The sequence below is a fragment of the Cervus elaphus genome, chromosome 9 (assembly GCF_910594005.1).
Source record: "Cervus elaphus chromosome 9, mCerEla1.1, whole genome shotgun sequence".
In the NCBI taxonomy this organism is placed as follows: domain Eukaryota; kingdom Metazoa; phylum Chordata; class Mammalia; order Artiodactyla; family Cervidae; genus Cervus; species Cervus elaphus.
The window spans coordinates 109,444,235-109,464,511 of record NC_057823.1 but is presented as its reverse complement, the minus strand read 5'-3'; the positions used below and the strand labels follow the sequence as shown (position 1 = coordinate 109,464,511).

The following is a 20,277-nucleotide window of genomic DNA, read 5'->3' as shown; positions in this document are numbered from 1 at the left end:
GCAGGGATTCCTGGCGTGCTGCAGTCCATGGGGTCACAAAGAGTCAGACGCAACTTAGCCACTGAACAGAAACTACAACAACATGAGAGTGAATGTTTCTTGTCAGACCTGCAGCTGGTACGCACACATTGGTTTAGAACACTCTCCAACTCAGATTGTCTCTAAGCTGATGAAGTGTGTCACAAGTGCATGAACCAAAAGGTAATGGATTCATTCCAGGATGGAAGAGAATGTAACTTTGAACAGTCTGTGAAACTTACAGAGTCTGTAATCCACTCAAGATTTCAAATAATAAAACATTCACCTGAAATTTAAAGCCTCTTGGAAAGCTGCATCCTATCTATGAAAACATTCCATAGATTTCTTTTCATAATCATTTTTCACAGTGATAACACTTTAACTCTTCAGTTGCTGATATTATTACCAAGATAAACTTGTCCTCATGGGTGTGGGAGATGAAGTGGATCCATTGTGATTGCTCTCTGGTCAAGTGACTCTCGCAATTTCTAATTATGTTCTATATCCACAATGTTTATTTTTACATCCATCGAAGTCTACTTCTCAGATCTTTATGTACACCAAACAATAGATACCTGGTGAGTTCAGATTATATTAAACACTCTTTCCATAACTTTTCCAATGTCAACTGAATCAGAACAAGTTGAAGCAGGGAGAAGTGTTAAAATTTTAAATGATCTCTAAGGACCCTAAAAAAAAAAAAAAAAATTTAGACAGAAATCCTAACCATTACTAGTCTATACAAAAGAATCACAATGTGTCTTTTTCATGAAACTCCAACAATTGACTAACTAGAGTTGAAACAAGTTGGAGTTATGCTTAATTTGAGTTGAAACAGTATGGATGTGGGCATAGGAGGATATATAGGTGATACATACTTAAGGAGGTAACAAGTATGAATCCAAAAATTTATAAGGTGTACTTTGTAAACAAAGGTGAAACATTTAACTTGTTTTCACTAACTCACCCTTCAAGACTTTGCCATCATCTACTGACCCCCTGTGGACTTGTTGGTTTAGTCCCCTCAGATTAAAACTAGTCACATGCATCTTGCTTAGCTGTGTTCTCTTTGTTTGGAATTGTTTATGTTCTCTCTCCTAGTATGCTCTTATAAATGCCACTATCTGTATCACTTATTTTGTCTATAAGGTGGTCTCCTTCATTGTCCACTGTGTAACCATCCTCCGTGTATACAGATATTTACATGTCTATGTATATAGATATCTATGTCTATATGTATCTATAATAGATATTTATATCTGTATATACATAGATAGTTATGTCTATATGTACATATACATTTATATGTCTATGTATATAGATATCTATGTCTCTATGAACTTAATTATTTATACATCTATGTACCTACATTGTATATTTCTATGCATATGGACATTTGTATATCTACATACCTAGACATTTATATCTCTATCTGGATATTTACATATCGATGTACCTAGATATTTACATTTATGTACACTTATGCATTTACAAATAGATGTCTTACCAGTATAACAGGGCCTGTAGAAAAGGGAGCACTCCTACAAAAAGATCTGACTTGGCAACTGAACAAAAACAAAATAGAAAATACACTCGGTTCACCTGTCACCAACTACACATGGTATATCAATGTTACTACAATATGAAATAAAGTTTACTTAAAAAAAATAATGCTTAGGGGGACTTCCCTGCAGTCCAGTGGTTAAGATTCTGTGCTTCAAATGCAGGGGGTGAGGGTTCGACACTTGGTCAGGGAACTAAAAATCCCACATGCCACATGGACCTGCCAGTAAATTTTAAAAATTATTAAAATAAATAAATAAGAATGTTCAGAAAGAACACACAAGGTTTTGGGTGTTTCTTCAGGTACATTCCATATTGAATTACACTCTTGGGTTAAAACTTGAAAGTTTTCACTTTCAAGGCAGTCACAACTGGGCATGAAAAAGTCCCAACGCCTTGTGGCCATTTCCTGCAATAGCACCCTTAAAACTTATGCTTAAGATTTGCATTTCTCTGATAATGAGTGATGTTGAGCATCTTTTCATGTGTTTGTTAGCCATCTGTATTTCTTCTTTGGAGAAACCCACTACAATATTGTAAAGTAATTAGCCTCCAACTAATAAAAATAAATGGAAAAAAAAATAACTTATGCTTATGAGAACATTTCATGCAAAGATGGGGTCAGTAAAGGACAGAAATGGTATGGAACTTAGAGAAGCAGAAAATATTAAGAAAGGGTGACAAGAAAACACAGAAGAACTGTCCAAAAAAATATCTTCATGAACCAGATAATCATGATAGTGTGATCACTCATCTAGAGCCAGTCATCCTGGAATGTGAAGTCAAGTGGGCCTTAGGAGACATCACTACAAACAAAGCTAGTAGAGGTGATGGAATTCCAGTTGAGCTATTTCAGATCCTAAAAGATGATGCTGTGAAAGTGCTGCACTCAATCTGTCAGCAAATTTAGAAAACTCAGCAGTGGTCACAGGACTGGAAAAGGTCAGTTGTCATTCCAATCCCAAAGAAAGGCAATGCCAAAGAATGCTCAAACTACTGCACAATTGCACTCATCTCATACACTAGCAAAATAATGCTCAAAATTCTCCAAGCCAGGCTTGAGCAATACATGAACTGTGAACTTCCAGATCTTCAAGCTGGTTTTAGAAAAGGTAGAGAAACCAGAGATCAAATGGACAGCATCCACTGGATCATCGAAAAAGCAAGAGAGTTCCAGAAAAAATATCTATTTCTGCTTTATAGACTATGCCAAAGCCTTTGACTGTGTGGGCCACAATAAAGTGTGGAAAATACCCAAAATATGGGAATACCAGACCACCTGACCTGCCTCTTGAGAAATCTGTATGGAGGTCAAGAAGCAACAGTCAGAACCAGACATGGAACAACAGACTGGTTCCAAATCGGGAAAGGAGCATATCAAGGCTATATATTTTGTCACCCTGCTTATTTAACTTCTATGTAGAGAACATCATGAGAAATACCGTGCTGGATGAAGCACAAGCTAGATTCAAGATTGCCAGGAGAAATGTCAATACCTCAGATATGCAGATGACACCACCCTTATGGCAGAAAGTGAAGAACTAAAGAGCTTCTTGAGGTAAGTGAAAGAGGAGAGTGGAAAAGTTGGCTTAAAACTCAACATTCGGAAAACTAAGATCACGGCATCTGGTCCCATCACTTCATGGCAAATAGATGGGGAAACAGTGACTGACTTTATTTTCGGGGGCTCCAAAATCACTGCAGATGGTGCCTGCAACCATGAAATTAAAAGACACTTACTCCTTGGAAGAAAAGTCATTACCAACCTAGACAGTATATTAAAAAGCAGAGATATTACTTTGCTAAAAAAGGTCTGTTTAGTCAAGGCTATGGTTTTTCCAGTGGTCATGTATGGATGGGAGAGTTGGACTATAAAGAAAACTGAGTGCTGAAGAATGGATGCTTTTGAACTGTGGTGTTGGAGAAGACTCGAGAGTCCCTTAGACTGCAAGGGAATACAACCAGTCCATTCTAAATGAGGTCAGACCTGAGTGTTCATTGGAAAGACTGATGTTGAAGCTGAAACTCCAATGCTTTCGCCACCTGATGTGAAGAGCTGACTCATTTGAAAAGACCCTTATGCTGAGAAAGATTGAGGGCAGGAGGAGAAGGGGATGACAAAGGATGAGATGGTTGGATGGCATCACCGACTCAATGGACACGAGTTTGGGTAAACTCCGGGAGTTACTGATAGACAGGGAGGCCTGGCATGCTACAGACCATGGGGCTGCAAAGAGTCAGACACGACTGAGTGACTGAATTGAACTGATAAGGGGAAAGAATATGAAGAAGAATAGATATCTATATCTATATCAAGAATAGATAGCTATATGTATACCACACCAGCTGGAATGTAAGGCATGCTGATGGTGACTGCTTCTAACTCTCAAGACTTCAATCAACTGAAGCGTGGAGTCTCCCACAGCCCAAGACCCTTAATGAACATGTCTGTAAAGTTAAAGTGTTATTCACTCACTCATGTCTGACTCTTTGCAACCCCATGGACCACCAGCCTCCTCTGTCCATGGGATTCTCCAGGCAAGAATACTGGAATGGACTGCCCTGCCCTCCTCTTGGGATCTTCCTCATTTAGGGGTTGAACACGGGTCTTCTGCTATGCAGAGATTGTTCACCATCTGAGTCACCACAGAAGCCGGAACATGCCTGTACTCATAGACTAAAGCTTACCCAACTTTGTGGTTTACAGAGACACTGCTCTGGAAAGCTCCATGGTGTTCTCCATGGTTCTGTAAGAAATACACTTTTCCTTCCCATGAGCTTTGGCTGGGTTGTACCTTCTGGCTCTACACCCACCAAGAGGTAAACTCGCTTTTCTGGTAACATTTCTCCATCCAGACTCCCAACCACCACTTGACACTAATTCTACAGTCAGTCACTTTGCTTCCAATACATGGAAATCACATTAATTTTCTGTGAGCAAAGCTACCTAAGGGCCAGGAACAGTGTCCCTATTTTATCTTGTGAAGCCAGTAGGTGTCAGGCAATGTCAGCTCAGTGGATCCACAGTCCTCCAGATCGATGCCTTAGCTTACAGAAAACACTGGCAAGGGCTTGAGGTTCTACTTATACCTCATTTCTGAAGGCTTTTCATACCCACATTAAATATACAGATGGCTCATCAGTGACACTTCTACTTTGAGGTTAAATATACTCCAAGTGTTTTCTAACATCCTTATTCCATGCGTTGTGTTTAAATCTTTGACCACACGGTGTTTATCTTGTGTCTCATCAAAATGCAGCTAATTACACCGTTTCCCTTGAACAATGCAGCAGTCAACACATAGAGTTCTTGACAAAACTGGATTTGATAGGGTAGGGCACAGGTGGGCCTAGGATAAACTCCGGGAGCACGGTTACACTCTGGTGGAGCAGATATACCAGTTGAGGGCACTGAAAAAAAACATTCAGCCTGAGGACAACCCGCCCACTTGAGGTTCCAGGCCTAAGAGGCCATGCCTGAAAACAAAGAAACCAGCCAAGATGCGCCTGGGCACTGGAGGCTTGACAGACACGCCCACAGAGCAGCCAATCCCCGAGCGGTGGGGCGGGGCTCCATCACGCTCCCACCCTCCGGGCGCCTATTGGCCAGACTGCCTCAGTCACAAGGCCGATTGGTCGCTTGTGCCTGACAGGGTACAGGCAGGCTGCTGGCCCTTCACTTCACCTCAGCTTGTAAGGACTGGACGTCGCTGAACCTCTAGCTCTCCCGGGGACAGGGTGGGCAGCGCGGCAGGACAGCGGGGAGGCTGACGGGAACGCGCCCTGCGCAGCCCTCATAAACCCTTAGCCTGATGGTTTCAAATTCCAGGGTGGGAGGCCCGAAATCCTGTCAACTTTGAGTAACCTGAGTCCTAATCTGAAGGGGGCTTGCGTCTCGTCAGCTTCAGGGATTACAAGTCCCTTCACCCACAGAAACACCAAACCCGTTAGTGCTGCGACCCTCAAATACCTAGATTAACCCCAGTTCCCCTCAGTCTGAGACACCCTAAAAATAGCACCCGCAGAGAGACCAAATTTCCTCAACCTCGGAGACCCTGAATCCCTCCGCCTGCGAGCTCTTAAAACTCTTCCTCCTCAAGACCCTAACTGTCCTTCCTGCCTATTGGAGACCTAAAGTCCCTTACTAAGAAACCCCCGATTTCCTCAGCCTCACAGATCCCAAGTTTTCTCACCCTGCGCATTCTACGTCAGCCAAAAGATCCCCAGTCCCATCTGTCTGAGGACCCCAGTTACTTCAGCCCGTGGGACCCAGATCTGCTCAAGCTGAGCGACTTGTCCCTTAGACGTAGAACCTACGTTATGCCCAGATTTTTCTGAGTGTCCAGGAGGAGATCCTCAAAACCCTTCTTGGAGAAACATTCCCTCTGCTGCACTGGAACAGAGCCCTGATTTCAGCCTGACCCCAGTCCAGCAGTTAGGGGTTTCCAGGTCTCCTCAAGAATCCCTCCGTCACCCCAGACACATCCCTCCCAGTGCCTTCCCTCAGAGGGGCTGAATTGTAGGGAATGAAAGAAACCAAATCTAGTTCACATTAGGCTGATCTGTCATATCTAGTCAGGATCCGTCCATCCCACCAATACCCTCACCCTGACTTTCCCCTCACCTTCCTGCCCTGGATACTCCACCCAAGGAAGACAGACCAGGCTCTGGACACTGGTCTGGGCTCTCTCAGCACCTTCTTCTTCCACAGGCACCTTGGCCTTGAGCACTCCAATGGCCATGAGGCCGAACAGGTCTCCAGAGGAGAGCACTGAGGGAGATGCCGGGAGAACAGAGTGGAAGCCCACGGTGAGAGGTGGAGGCGGCAAAGCTGGGCTCTAAGCCAGCTCTATAGGAAGGGCATGGCGCTGGTCCCTGAAGCACCACAGACTGCTGCCTGGGCAGCTGAGTGAACTTCCCTGTGACTGTACACAGGATGGGAATGCCTGGTCCTATCTGAGATGGTGGGGTGGAGTGGGGCAAAACAGGACACTAGCTTCGTCAACTGCTCTGTGTCCAGGGAGAGTTAGGAAAATGCTCAGTGTTTGTTCAGGTAAGCAGGACACAGTCGGGAAGGAAAGTCTTCATCCCTGTCTCACACAGACCATCCTGCAGCTTCAGGCTACTCCCTGCACAAAAGGTGGAGGAGAAGGCTCCTAAGGTCTGACTTAGATTAGTAAATCACTGATGGAATCTATTATTTTCCTTAGGCCAAAGATGCTTTCAAAGACATCTCCATATACTTCTCCAAGGAACAATGGGAAGAGATGGGAGAATGGGAAAAAATCCGATATAGGAATGTGAAAAGAAACTACAAAGCGCTGATTGCTATAGGTAACAGGAAGTGCTGGGTGCCTGTGAGCCTGGGAAACATGAAACAGGTCTTCACCCTCAGTGTTCACTTGGCCCGCTCTTAGGTGGCTTCATCTGCTCACAGTTCCCTTTTGTGTGCAGACTAAACTGGAGGAAATGTTCACAGTTCTGTAGCAGAGGGAGGTTGACTCTCTTGCCTTATTCTAGATTCCCCCAGCCCATCCTACAGATTTCCTTGACTTTGTGACACTCCCCATTGCTTCTATGCATTGTTTCTCTTTCTTAGGACAAATATTTTGCTTCTTTCCAGGTTTCAGAGCCACTCGACCGGATTTCATGCATCACCGCAGGCAGGTCGTCAAACCCCAGGTAGATGACACTGAGGATTCTGATGAAGAATGGACACCAAGGCAGCAAGGTGAGAGGCCAGGAGGATGTGGAGGTGTCTTCCTGAAACCAGCCTGGGCTTAGGTCTCAACTACATCTCAGCCAGTAGTAGGGAAAACATAATTTTCAGCATTCCGAAGTAGTTGTGGCTGAATATTGACATTAGCCTGAATGAAGATGAATGTATAGGTTTTCCAGTGTAATTCTCAAAAATTTTATGGTTAAAATTTATCATTCTTTTTACAAAGAATTATTTTTGCTAAACATTCTTAGTGAAAGGCAGTTAAAGAAACCTTAGAAATAAATTCACCAAACAGATTTAATACTAATCTCATTGGTTATTTGATTAAATCTCTTCAAAGAGGAAATGATTAACATATTATGTCAAGATATTTTATTTATGTATGTATATAAAACAAAACCCATGATCTTCTTACCCTAAGGTTCAACTAATTCTATATTTTGATTCTGGGAAAGGGTTGGAGAGAACTATTTATTCTCCATGATCTTTCCCACATTTCACTGACCAGAGATGGCATCAGGTAAATAAAATGAAGTACACTTATTATAAAATAGAAGTGAGCAGCTCACTTCCTCTTCTGCTGCTCAAACAGTTTAGAAGAGTTAATCTGCCTAGACTGGAGAAAACAATTTAGATAGTTCTATGATTCTCCATCTATGGATTTCTGTTCTCCCAGATTTTTAAAAATTATTTATTTAGTTTTGGCTGCACTGGGTCTTTGTTGCTGTCCATGGGCTTTCTCTGGTTGCGGTGAGTGTCTTCTCATTGCAGAGCACATGCAGGCTCTGTAGTTTGAGACACACAGGCTTAGCTGCTCCGGAGAAAGTGGAATCTTCCTGGACCAGCCATCAAACCTGTGTCCTCTGCATTGGCAGGCAGATTCTCATCCACTGTGCACCAGGGAAGTCCCTCTGTTCCCTGAGGTTATTAAAACTAGTGAAAGGGACATGAAAAACAAACATTTGGTTGTCTGCAAAGGTTTTGACATAAGGAGAGATTCTTCATAGGGAATACATAGGCCTCGGTTCACCATACGCCTGCACGTCTTTATTTACCTTTTTAACAATTTCTGAGTGTATGGCACACTGTTGCTAACTATGTGCATGTTAGTGTTAGTGGCCATAGTGCTAATCGCTCAGTCATGTCTGACTCTGCGTACCCATAGACTGTAGCCCACCAGGCTGCTCTGTCCATGGGATTCTCTCGGCAAGAATCCTAGAGTGTGTTGCCATCTCCTGCTCCAGGTGACCTTCCCAACCCAGGAACAGGGCCTGCATCTGTTGCATCTCCTGCATTGCAGGTGGATTTTTTACCGCTGAGCCACCGGGGATATATATACACATTGATGTACAACAAATCTGTAGAAATGTTACATCTTGCATAACTGAAGCCCTAACCCACTGAGTAACAGTTCTCCAATCCTTCCTCCTCACAGCCCTTGGCAACCACGATTATATTTTCTGTTTCCATGGATTTGATTAACTTAGATACCTCATAGAAGTGGAATCGGGCAATATTTCTCTTTTTTGATTGGTTCATGTCACTTAGTAAAATATCATCAAGGCCCATCCATGATGTAGCATATGACAGAATTCGTTTTTAAGGCTTCAAAACATTCCGTTGTGTGGATATAAGAGCTATAACATATATCTTTTATATAATCTTTATCTTTTACCCACCAATGAACATTTAGGTTGCTTACACATCTTGCCCATTGGGAATAATGCGGCAGTGACCATACATGTGCCCACTATTTATTCAATGTCTTGCTTTCAATTCTTTATGGAAATACACTCTTGACTGGGACTGCTAGATCATACAGCAGTTCTAACTTTCTGTGGAAACTCCATACTGTTTTCTAGAAAGCTTGCAACATTTTACATTGCCAACAGTAGTGTATAAGTGTTCCAATTTCTCCATATCCTTACCAAGCTTGCTATTGTCTTCTTAGACATATTGCCCATCACAGAAGGTTTCAGTTTGTATCTCCCTATTGATTAGTAATATTGAGCATCTTTTCATATGTTTGTTGGCCATTTGTGTATTTTCTCTGGAGAAATGTCTATTTAATTCCTTTTCTCACTGTTAGTCAGCTCAGACTGCCATAACAAAGCAGACTGCATTCCTTAAACCAGAGAAATTTGTTTTCTTACAATTTGGAGTGTGGAAATTTGATATCAAGGTGCCATCATGGTTAATCAGGGTCTCTTCCTGGCTTGTAGGTAGCCTTCACACTGGTGTATGCTTAGTAACCCCTTATCAGATGCATATTTTACAAATATTTTCTACCATCCTATAGGAGGCCTTTTCAACTCTGTTCACTGTGTCATTTGCTGCACAGAGGTTTTAAGATTAATCTCATTTGTCTATTTATACTTTGTTACTAATACTTGTGCACTTGGTACCATATCTAAGAAATCATTGCTGATTCAATGTCCTGAAGCTTCACCCTTGTTGTCTTCTAAGAGTCTTATCAAGTCTTGCATTTAGGTCTTTCATCCATTCTGAATTGATTTTTCTTCAAGATGTGAGATGTTCATTATTTTGCAATTGGTTATTTTGTTTCCCCAGCACTATTCATTACAGGGATTAAACTTTCCCCATTATCCTGACACCCTAGATGAAGATCATTAGACCATGTATCCAAGAGTTTATTTCTGGCTGTCTATACTGTTCCATTGATTGACATATCTGTCTTTATGCCAGCCAGCCTCCTCAGTGGCTCAGCAGGTGAAGAATCTGCCTTCAGTGCAAGAGACACAGGAGATGTGGGTTCACTCCATGGGTTAAGAAGATCCCCTGGAGAAGGAAATGGCAACCCTGTCCAGTGTTCTTGCCTGAGAAATCCCCTGGACAGAGGAGCCTGGTGGGCTACAGTCCAAAAGGTCACAAAAAGTCGAGAAGACTGAGCGACTAAGCACACATTTTTTGCCAAATCTACCTTCTTTTGGTTCCTGTACCTTTGTAGTATGTTCGGAAATCAGAGGCTTCCAGCTTTGCTGTTCTTTCTAAGATTGCTTTGCCTATTTCGGGTGCTCTGAGATTCTGTGTTAACTGTTGGATGGATTTCCTATATTTGAAAAAGCTTCCATTGAGATTTTAATATGAATAGCATTGAATCTTTAAATTGCTTTCGGTAGTATGAACAGCTTAATAATATTAAGCCTCCAAATCCATAAACATGAGACACCTATCTATTTATTTATGTCAGATTCCTTTCAGCAATATTTTGTAGTTTTCAACATATAAGTCTCTCATCTCCTTAAGTTTATTCCTAATTACTTCATTCTTTTCAATGCTATTATAAATAAGATTATTTGTCCAGTGGCTAAGACTCCACATTCCCAATGCAGAGAACTTGGGTTCAGTCCCTAGTCAGGGAACTAGATCCCACATGCTGCAACAAAGACCTGGCACAAACCAATAAATAAAAAGAAATATTTTTTTTTCATTTAGCTCTTGACTATAGCTTTAAAAAAATAAAAAATAAATAGGATTGTTTTCTTACTTTCCTTTGTGGAATGGTCATTCTTCATGCGTGGAAAAATATTTGAATGTTGATTTTGTACAGTGCAACTTTCTGTGCAGGATTTTTGTCTGTGTGGATTTAAAGATCTTTCTGCACATAAAACCATGGCCCTGGGACCAGACATAATTTTTCTTCCTTCTTGCCAAATGGAAGCCTTTTGTTTCCATTTCTAACCTAAAGCCCTGGCTAGGAGTTCTAATATTATGTGAACAGAAATGTTGATAATGGGCATCCTTGGCTTTTTTTCTTGATCTTTTTCACTGATGACTATGATGTTAGAGGTAGACTTTCAATATATGACCTTTATTATATTGCAGTCACTTCCTCCTATTTCTACAGTGTTGAGTACTTTTGTCATGAAAGACTAGTAAATTTATTAGATACTTTATGAACATCAGATAAGGCACAGATGAAGTTTCATATTTTTTTTTTATTTTTAAGATAATTATGTAATGCTCCCAGTGGAACCATGGGAGGTGATGATACAGAAATCATCTTCCATTCCTCCTTCAGTAATCATTGTCTTTGTCACTCTCTAGCTTAGAATTATGTGTCCTTAATTAGAATACCCAGAGTTTGGAAACATTTCCCAACCAAAACACTGATTCTCATCATTTTTTAGGTAAACCTTCTTCAATGGCCTGCAGAGTGGAGCACAGTAAACACCAGAAGGTGAGTATTTCCCAAATCCTGTTCCCAAAATATCCTCCTCATGGATCCAGTCACAGGTGAGAATAGGAGAAAACACAGAGATCCTGGAGATGGCTGCCTTCCTGCCCTGAATCTTTAGCACACTGTCTGATACCATCACCACCTTTACAGTCAGTAAGAACAACAACAGTAGTGGGCGGTTCTGCTGTTACATTATTTTCATAATATTTCAGACTTTAAGCATTTTATGTGAATAAACTTACAAGTAGGTATATAGCTATCACCATTATAAAACCAAAAAATGAGGTAAAAAACATTTGATTATATGCCTGAGATCACAGTATCACTGGTAGTGCAATCTAAACCAATGCACGTTCTCTAAACCCCTTACAAACTGATTAAAACTTCCATGGTTCTATGAAGCTTATTCATACATCTTTATATCATTCATCTGAGAGATGTTTTCAACCTCAGTTCTTTTGTGCTGTGCTAGGGAGGGATATGCTAAGACATCTGATGAAGGGAAACTTAAGGACATGCTGGGCAGTTTCTAGAGTGGACAGTCCAAGGTGAAGAAGGAGACAGGATCCCTACCTCAGAGCCTCCCACTCCAATAAGAGGAAGCAACTCGCAACCCTGAGAAGCCTCAGGTTGATGACTGAAAAGCAACAAATAAGAAAATAACAGAAGGACTTCACATAGATTACACATTTTTGAGTAGAAACTCATCATCTGGGCATCATTTCAAATGCTCATTCCTGTAGGAGGGAGTAACAGCTCCTCCTCTGAGCTCTAATAGGCAACTCTCCTGTTTGGAATCATTTGTTTAGCCTGCCCCTGTGTTGTGAGCTTTGAGAGCCTAGCCCACACCCATTCATTCTCAGAAGTCCCGGCCCAGCTCAAAGCCCCTGAGGGAACCCTGAATGTTTTGTGAATGAGTGACTCCACATTTAAGGATTCATCTAGGAGTAGAAAGGTCAAAGAATGCTGAAGATAGTATCTGTGAGCTAGACTTCAAATATAGATGCAGTTTAGGGAATAAATTCATACCAGGGATGTACGCAAATGTTCTTACTGTATTAAATAGCTCACAAAACAATTTGTTGAAGGTTATTAAATTTCATGTCCACTATAATATTAAGAATTAGCCTGAATACCAATTCAAGGATCAGGAAACTGAGGAGAATCAGCTAGTCATACAGCCTTGTTCAAGGAGAACTGATGTGACCAGCTACTTTAATTCCAAACCATGTCTCTATGACATGGCAACCTGCAACTTTCATCTCATTTTCTTTATTGTCTAAATGTGTTTCTGCCGATCGTCTTTTCTCTTCTTAATCTCACTGCTTTGTCACATTATTTTCCAGATGTGTTTTGTCCCCTCTGTAATTTTCCATACTTCCTTGTCCATCAAAGGGCCAAATTAATACAATCCCCCCGGATCTCTCTACGAGCACTTACCCTCTTCTTTCCCTGACCTCCAGCTATTCTCCCTGCCTTGCTCTCATTTTTATGCAGAAAGTTGCAGGGGAAGAACCTTAAGATATGAATTCTAGTTTTGATTCACTATCCACATAGGTCCTTTTGTTACATTCCAGTGTTCAGGCCTCCCCATCGCCCCCCCGCCCCGGCCCCAAATCAGGTATTTCCAAGAATTGTCAAAGTATTAACTAAAGTCATGCATGTGAAAACACTTCATAAAGTCCTAAAGAACTAAAGAAATGCCTGTTGTCTTTTACTCACATGGAAGAGAATGTCCAGGGCACCATTAAGTAAGCAATCTAGTTTGAAGGAATTGCCTGGAGTAGCAAAATTGCTGAAAACAAGTGGCTCCAAGCAGGCTCAGAAACCAGTGCCCCATCACAGAAAAGCAAGGACCCCTGGACAGCACCCCAGACAAAAAGGCGGTAAGAGAAATTTGAGGATTTCCTCTAATTACTTCCTCTAATCCCTGTAGAAAAGCTAATAAGTGTGACCTAGGTGTGTGGCATGGACTTTGGGTAGGCGGGGGTTTAAGCTGGATGGATCTGAGTCATGATGTTAGCATTGGGGCCTTGGGAAAATCTTATACATTTTCTGATGTCCTGATTGCTATGTGTAAAGTGAAGATAAGGATACATAACTCATACAGTGCTTCAAAGCCTTACATTAAATGCAAAAGTCTGACACCTACAAGTAGTTTGATAAACCCAGCTGTGATAATGGGAACCGAGCTTTGTTAGTGTTTATGCCCAGACCTCTGCTCAGTGCCTTACGTGTCATGTGCCCTTAACATGTATTTTCTGAGTAGATGTGTCGATGAACTATTTCCTAAGTAAGAAGGTTGGGAAGTTAAACCTACTAACGGGAAGTGCAGGAAGCTATCACTGAACTGGGCATCTGTGGTCAGTGGAGCCTCAGTCTCCTGAACCTGTAGTTAAAGGGAAATTAAAAAAAGTATAGAGAATGGACTTCTTGGTGGTGAAGTGATTAAGACTCCATGCTTCCACTGCAGGAGGTGTGGGTTCCATTCCTAGTCAGGGAACTAAGATCCCACAAGCCATGCAGTGTGGCCAAGAAATAAATAATGTATCATTAAAAAATAAAATTACAAAAGTAAAAGTTTGAAAAATACATGTAAGAAAGTTTTAACAAAGTGCATAGATGGACAGGTAGGAGATCTCACACTTTCCAATAAAACAGGGACTAACTCCCCAGACCCCACCGGCCTTGCTTAGCTTCTGTTCTCCATCTTAGAACTCAGAAGAAAAGAGACTGGAGTGAAGAGGTACAGTTTACGAGAAAGAAAGGGCCACGTGTACCAAGAGGTCAGCGAGCCCCAGGATGACGACTACCTCTGTGAGTGACCCCGCTGGCCCACTCATGACGCAGGGGCTACGGCGCCTTGGTCCACTAACCTCACCTCACCATTTGGTCCCCGGCCATCCCCTTCCTCTATGACTTGGGGTGCAGGATTGAGGCCAAATGCCATGAATGCCCCAGTTCCTTCTGAAGGTCGTTATGACCAGCAACATCACTATACCTCCTCTCATCCCTGTTCTCACCTCCAGATTGTGAGGAGTGTCAGAACTTCTTCATCGACAGCTGTGCTGCCCATGGGCCCCCAACCTTTGTAAAGGACTGTGCAGTGGAAAAGGGGCATGCCAACCGCTCAGCCCTCACGCTGCCCCCTGGCTTAAGCATCAGACTGTCGGGCATCCCTGACGCTGGGCTTGGAGTGTGGAACGAGGCATCAGATCTGCCGCTGGGCCTGCACTTTGGGCCCTACGAGGGCCAGATCACAGACGATGAAGAGGCCGCCAACAGTGGATACGCCTGGCTGGTGAGAAGCACCCCTTTCCCTGTCCTCTGGGCTCTAATGGCTTGTATGTGGTGGGGGGTACTTCATGTCTACATGTGAGGATGCAGATGGTGATAACACGGTCGGCAATGACACAGTCAGCCCTATGTACTGTGTGCCCTGGGCGTGAACACAGGACTTCCCTCTAAAGGTCAGAGGAGAGGTGGGACCACAGTGTACAGACACTCAGGACCTCTATCTAAAGGTCAGAGCAGAGGTGGGACCACAGTTTAGAGACACGCAGGACCTCTACCTAAAGATCAGAGGAGAGGTGGGAACACAGTGTACAGACACTCAGGACCTCTATCTAAAGATCAGAGGGGAGGTGGGAACACATTGTACAGACATTCAGGCCTTCCATCTAAAGGTCAGAGGAGAGGTGGGAACACAGTGTACAGACACTCAGGACCTCTATCTAAAGGTCAGAGGAGAGGTGGGAACACAGTGTACAGACACTCAGGACCTCTATCTAAAGGTCAGAGGAGAGGTGGGAACACCTTGGTACACACTCACAGAACCTCTATCTAAAGGTCAGAGGAGAGGTAGGAACACAGTGTACAGACACTCAGGACCTCTATCTAAAGGTCAGAGGAGAGGTGGGAACACAGTGTACAGACACTCAGGACCTCTATCTAAAGGTCAGAGGAGAGGTGGGAACACAGTGTACAGACACTCAGGACCTCTATCTAAAGGTCAGAGGAGAGGTGGGAACACAGTGTACAGACACTCAGGACCTCTATCTAAAGGTCACAGGAGAGGTGGGAACACCGTGGTACACATTCACAGGACTTCTATCTAAAGGTTAGAGGAGAGGTGGGAACACAGTGTACAGACACACAGAAGTGACTCCTCCCTTGTGGAGCCCTTGCCTTCAATGAGCCAAGGAATCAGACTTGGAATGATGAGTAAGGGGCTTACCGTGGGGTCCGACTGGCAGGTGAATCCATGCAGGCTGAAAAGCACCAATGACTACACAGGGAAATAGCTCTTCTATATCTTCCTACCAAGAAAAAATAAAAGAAAGAGGAAAGCTTGTAACTCTTTCTCTGACACTCAGATCACCAAAGGGAGGAACTGCTACGAGTATGTGGATGGAAAGGACACGTCTTGGGCCAACTGGATGAGGTGAGTGCAGTGAGGCTGCAGTGTGTAGACACTGAGACTCCCTCCATCCCACGCCCCTTTCCTTCTCAACCCGGCTCCCTCCACAGCTTTCACATCTTCCTTCCTCTTTTCCCTCCATATCATGCTCTCTCATTTCAAAAGACACTAGAAAGAAGGAAATAAAAATATGGCATGTGCCGTCAAGATACAAGTCTATATGCTGAACAAAACTGGTGGACTTGAAAACAACTTGAGGAGTCTAGATTCACCAGGGACACTTTAACTCACTTAATGGACACTTACCACGCACTTTATGTTTCAGTTTAGACAGTGAACTTCGTTACTGAAGCAGATCACACAACCCATGTCCTTTTGGAGAACATACTGCAAACAGACATTAGCCAATTGATTTTAGGAACAGTAACCTTATTTTTTCTATCTTTGGGTAACTACACAGTGCCAGGAAAACCTAATACAGGAGACCTTGACTCTATGTGGGCAACAACCTCTTCAGGCTTGGTTCCAGTGACAAGTGGGCCCTGAGGCCTCATAAGGAATGGGGGGCAGGATGGCCCTAGGTGGGGCCATTCTCTGAGGGCCTCCCTTTCATCAGGACAGGCAGACAGTGAACAAACTATTAGTGTTCCCTGTCTCAAGCTATATCAGAGCTCTCTCCAAGTTTCTGTGGGAGAGGGTGGGCAAGCAAATAGGACCCTGGATACACATGGGGAGATGGGAGAAAGCCTCGGGGGAGAAGGCAGGCTGGGGTGAGTGCTGAGGGCTGCGTGTTAGCCAAGGAGCACCAAGTCCTGTGGATGAAAGAGAACTTAATTCAGAGTTTAGAGGAGCTGGAGGTCACCAGCCTCACAGACAGTCCAGGTGGAGATGAGTCTGGAACTGGGCTCTGAAAATGGCTAATTAGGTAAGGAGAGAAAGGCATGGGAATTCACATGGCCTGGTCGAAGGTGTGAATAGAAGGTCCACATGAGGGGCGGCCTCGGAGGCGGAAGGCAAGGAGCTGGGCATGGTCGGAGAGTGGAGGACACTCATCACCTGAGGTTTCTTTCCCCTTCCCGGCCTCGCCCCCAGGTATGTGAACTGTGCCCGGGACGACGAGGAGCAGAACCTGGTGGCCTTCCAGTATCACGGGCAGATCTTCTACCGAACCTGCCAGGTGGTCAGGCCGGGCTGTGAGCTGCTGGTCTGGTACGGGGACGAGTGTGGTCAGGACCTTGGCATCAAGAGGGACAGCCGGGGGAAGAGTGAGCTCGCGACCGGGAGAGGTGAGTGTCAGCCCTCTTCCAGCACCACACCCCATCCTGGGAGCCTCCGTGGTCCGATTTCGAAGCAGAGTACAATCCAGTCAAAGTCAGTTGAGTTGCAATTAAAATGCCTCAGAATTTTATTCTTGTCATATGATTCTTAGGAAAAATTATTATATTAAAAATGCTAGTTCTAATTTTTAATATTTCATGCAAAAAAATGGGTAACATCACCTTCTGCTGAAAGGCTTAGAAGCAAAAAGCAAGTTTTCTAGCAACTACCAGCTCTCTGCCCTTTACCTCTTTCTTCCTTATTCCCTCCGATTTCTTTTTTTTTTTTTTTTTTCACTAAAATAAAGACATTTTATTTTAAAATATTAATAGGACAAAGATATTTAAAGAGTCACACTAAGAAATTTATGAATGACATCTACCAATTTAAAGAAAGTAACTGGAATTCCTTAGTCATTAGTATTTTTTACATTTATTTATTTATTTCATTTACTTTTATTAGTTGGAAGCTAATCAGTTTACAATATTGTAGTGGTTTTTGTCATACATTGACATGAATTAGCCATGGATTTACTTGTATTCCCCATCCCGATCCCCCCCTCCCACCGCACTCTCTACCCGTTCCCTCTGGGTCTTCCTAGTGCACCCAGCCCGAGCACTTGTCTCATGCATCCAACCTGGGCTGGTGGTCTGTTTCACTCTAGATATTGTATATGTTTTGATGCTGTTCTCTTGAAACATCCCACCCTCGCCTTCTCCCACAGAGTCCAAAATTCTGTTCTATACATCTGTGTCTCTTTTTCTGCTTTGCATATAGGGTTATCATTACCATCTCACTAAATTCCATATATATGTGTTAGTATGCTGTAATGGTATTTATCTTTCTGGCTTACTTCACTCTGTATAATGGGCTCCAGTTTCCATCTCATTAGATCTGATTCAGATGAATTCTTTTTAATGGCTGACTAATATTCCATGGTGTATATGTACCACAGCTTCCATATCCATTTGTCTGCTGATGGGCATCTAGGTTGCTTCCATGTCCTGGCTATTATAAACAGTGCTGCAATGAACATTGGGGTGCACACATGTACAGTGATGTGCATTCAGTTACTGTTCCAGTTTGTTGTCATGTGAGTTCACACTCTGTGCCAGATGGGGCTCCACACACCGAAACAGACAGACCCACTGCCCTGGGGCAGCAGGGGCTTCGTACCAGACAGGGGCTGATGCTCTGAGGGAAACCAGCGCAGGGAACATGCCTCGGGTCAGCGTGAGCAGAGGGTGGGGTGTGGTGCGGGACAGTGCGGCAGGGTCTCTGCAGAGATAACGCCTGCGGGGAAGGATACCAGGCAGGGGAGCAGCCAGTGCTGCAGCCCCAGGGCCGGGAAGAGATGCCATGCCAGGGGTCGCGGGAGGAAACACAGAGGGAGAGGAAGGAGGCTGGACGGGACACGGAAGCCTCAGGGCATGTGTCCACATGCAGGTCCCAGGGGTCCTCCTGGGTGACACAGAACAACCGCGCGGCTTTCTGCTGCAGGCGGTATGTTCTCTGTGCCAAGACGATGCTTTGGTTCATTTTGGGGACGAGACATCAGTGGGGAGCCCCCTCAGAGGTCAGTTCATTGCCAGACATGAGGGGAGAGTGGGCTGTCTGAAGATGCTTGGGACTGAGGGTGTGAAGAATCTGGCTGGAGATGTATTTTTAAATAGGGCTTCCTAGTGCACGTTAAATGGACTAAGCCTGAATGAAATAAATGAGGTATGACTACTGGTGAGGCTTGAGAAAGGATATGCCTTTATTTTATGATCTATGGGAAACTGAGAGAGGAGTAATTTGTGAACCTGTTTGGACAGCAGGGGCCAGAGACCTGTAGTCAGTGGGACCTGGGGCGCTCAGTCTCGTCCAGTCTCAAACCCACTTCCTGCAGAGATTGGCACAAAGGCTGCTCTTTGAACAAGGAGCCACAAAGTCAGATTTACCCACACCTGCTGTAACCACCCCCTGTGCTGCCAAGGGGGAATGGCACACTTTCTTGTACAAATTTAGTTACCCAATTTATTACCTTACCCAGTTCCATCTGCTGTGAAATCCTATCCCCCCCTCACCTGAGGCAAATTTCTTGACACCTGTTTTATTATGGGAGGGGGCCTCCCATACACAATTTCATATGGAGAATAGCCTTGGGACTGTGGGGTCATCCTGAGTCTGAGCAGAGCCATCAGAAGTAAGTCTACCCAGGAGCAGTCAGTCTCTCTGATCCACTTGGAGAGTCTCTAAGTGTCCGGTTGGTTCATTCCACCATCTCAGAACTCTGGGCCTGTATGCAGTGTGCAGTTTCCATTTGATGTTTAAAGTTTTGCTTACTTGTTGTACTAAATCAGCTACCAAAGCCGGGCCATTGCCTGAACTAATGCTGGAAGTCCAAATTTGGGAACTATTTCCCCAAGCAGGCACCGGGCTACTTCTGGTGCTCTTTCAGTCCAGGTAGGAAAAGCTTCTACCCATCTCGAGAACGCACATACCATGACCAGCAGGTAACAGTAGTGTCGGTGAGGTTTCATTTCAGTGAAGTCCATTCCCAGGTGTTCAAAGGGCAGCATACCTTTCAGCTGAATACCTGGAGTTTTTGTCTGAATCCCCGAGAGGCAGCATTCACCTGTGAGCAGGCAGCATGGCCTAGGTGGGTCGCTTGGTGTGTTTGGCTTACCAGAGTGTGTGCCAGCTCTTCTAGTACCAATAATTTGCCACTTGGCAATTCCCACCATCCCTTTTCAGTCTTGATGGCCCCTTCCGCTCTGGCTAACCTGACAGGCGTTGTCCTTGTTTTATCAGGCTAGTGCAATCAGTATATGGGACCCAATTAGGGTCTAGAACCTTGAGCCCTTCTTTAAAACAAACCCCAGATACCTTACCTCCTCCTTGCAGATCTGCGCCTTCTTTGACACCCGGAAACCTACTTCCATCAGCAGTTGGAGCAGTGCATTTGTCCCTTTCCAGCATTTTTCCTTGGTCTCGGCAGCCAGCAGCAGGTCATCCCCATATTGTAGGAGCCAACATCTATACTCCTTCGGA

The 20,277-nt window shown here is 43.9% G+C and overlaps 2 protein-coding genes across 2 annotated transcripts in view; both read left to right on the top strand.

Moving 5' to 3' along the window:
- LOC122700842 (histone-lysine N-methyltransferase PRDM9-like) overlaps nt 1-6,356 on the top strand; it is a 41,295-nt gene extending 34,939 nt beyond the window's left edge. The window contains exon 16 of the mRNA XM_043913865.1: nt 6,293-6,356. Coding sequence (XP_043769800.1) covers nt 6,293-6,356 — 64 coding nt within the window. The remainder of the gene's footprint in view (nt 1-6,292) is intronic.
- Nucleotides 6,357-13,236: 6,880 nt separating this feature from the next.
- LOC122700841 (probable histone-lysine N-methyltransferase PRDM7) lies at nt 13,237-20,042 on the top strand. Its single transcript, XM_043913864.1, has 6 exons — nt 13,237-13,390; nt 14,220-14,321; nt 14,534-14,805; nt 15,881-15,948; nt 17,017-17,210; nt 20,038-20,042. The coding sequence occupies exons 1-6, from the start codon at nt 13,237-13,239 to the stop codon at nt 20,040-20,042; spliced, it is 795 nt and encodes a 264-aa protein (XP_043769799.1).
- The last annotated feature ends 235 nt before the right edge of the window (nt 20,043-20,277 follow it).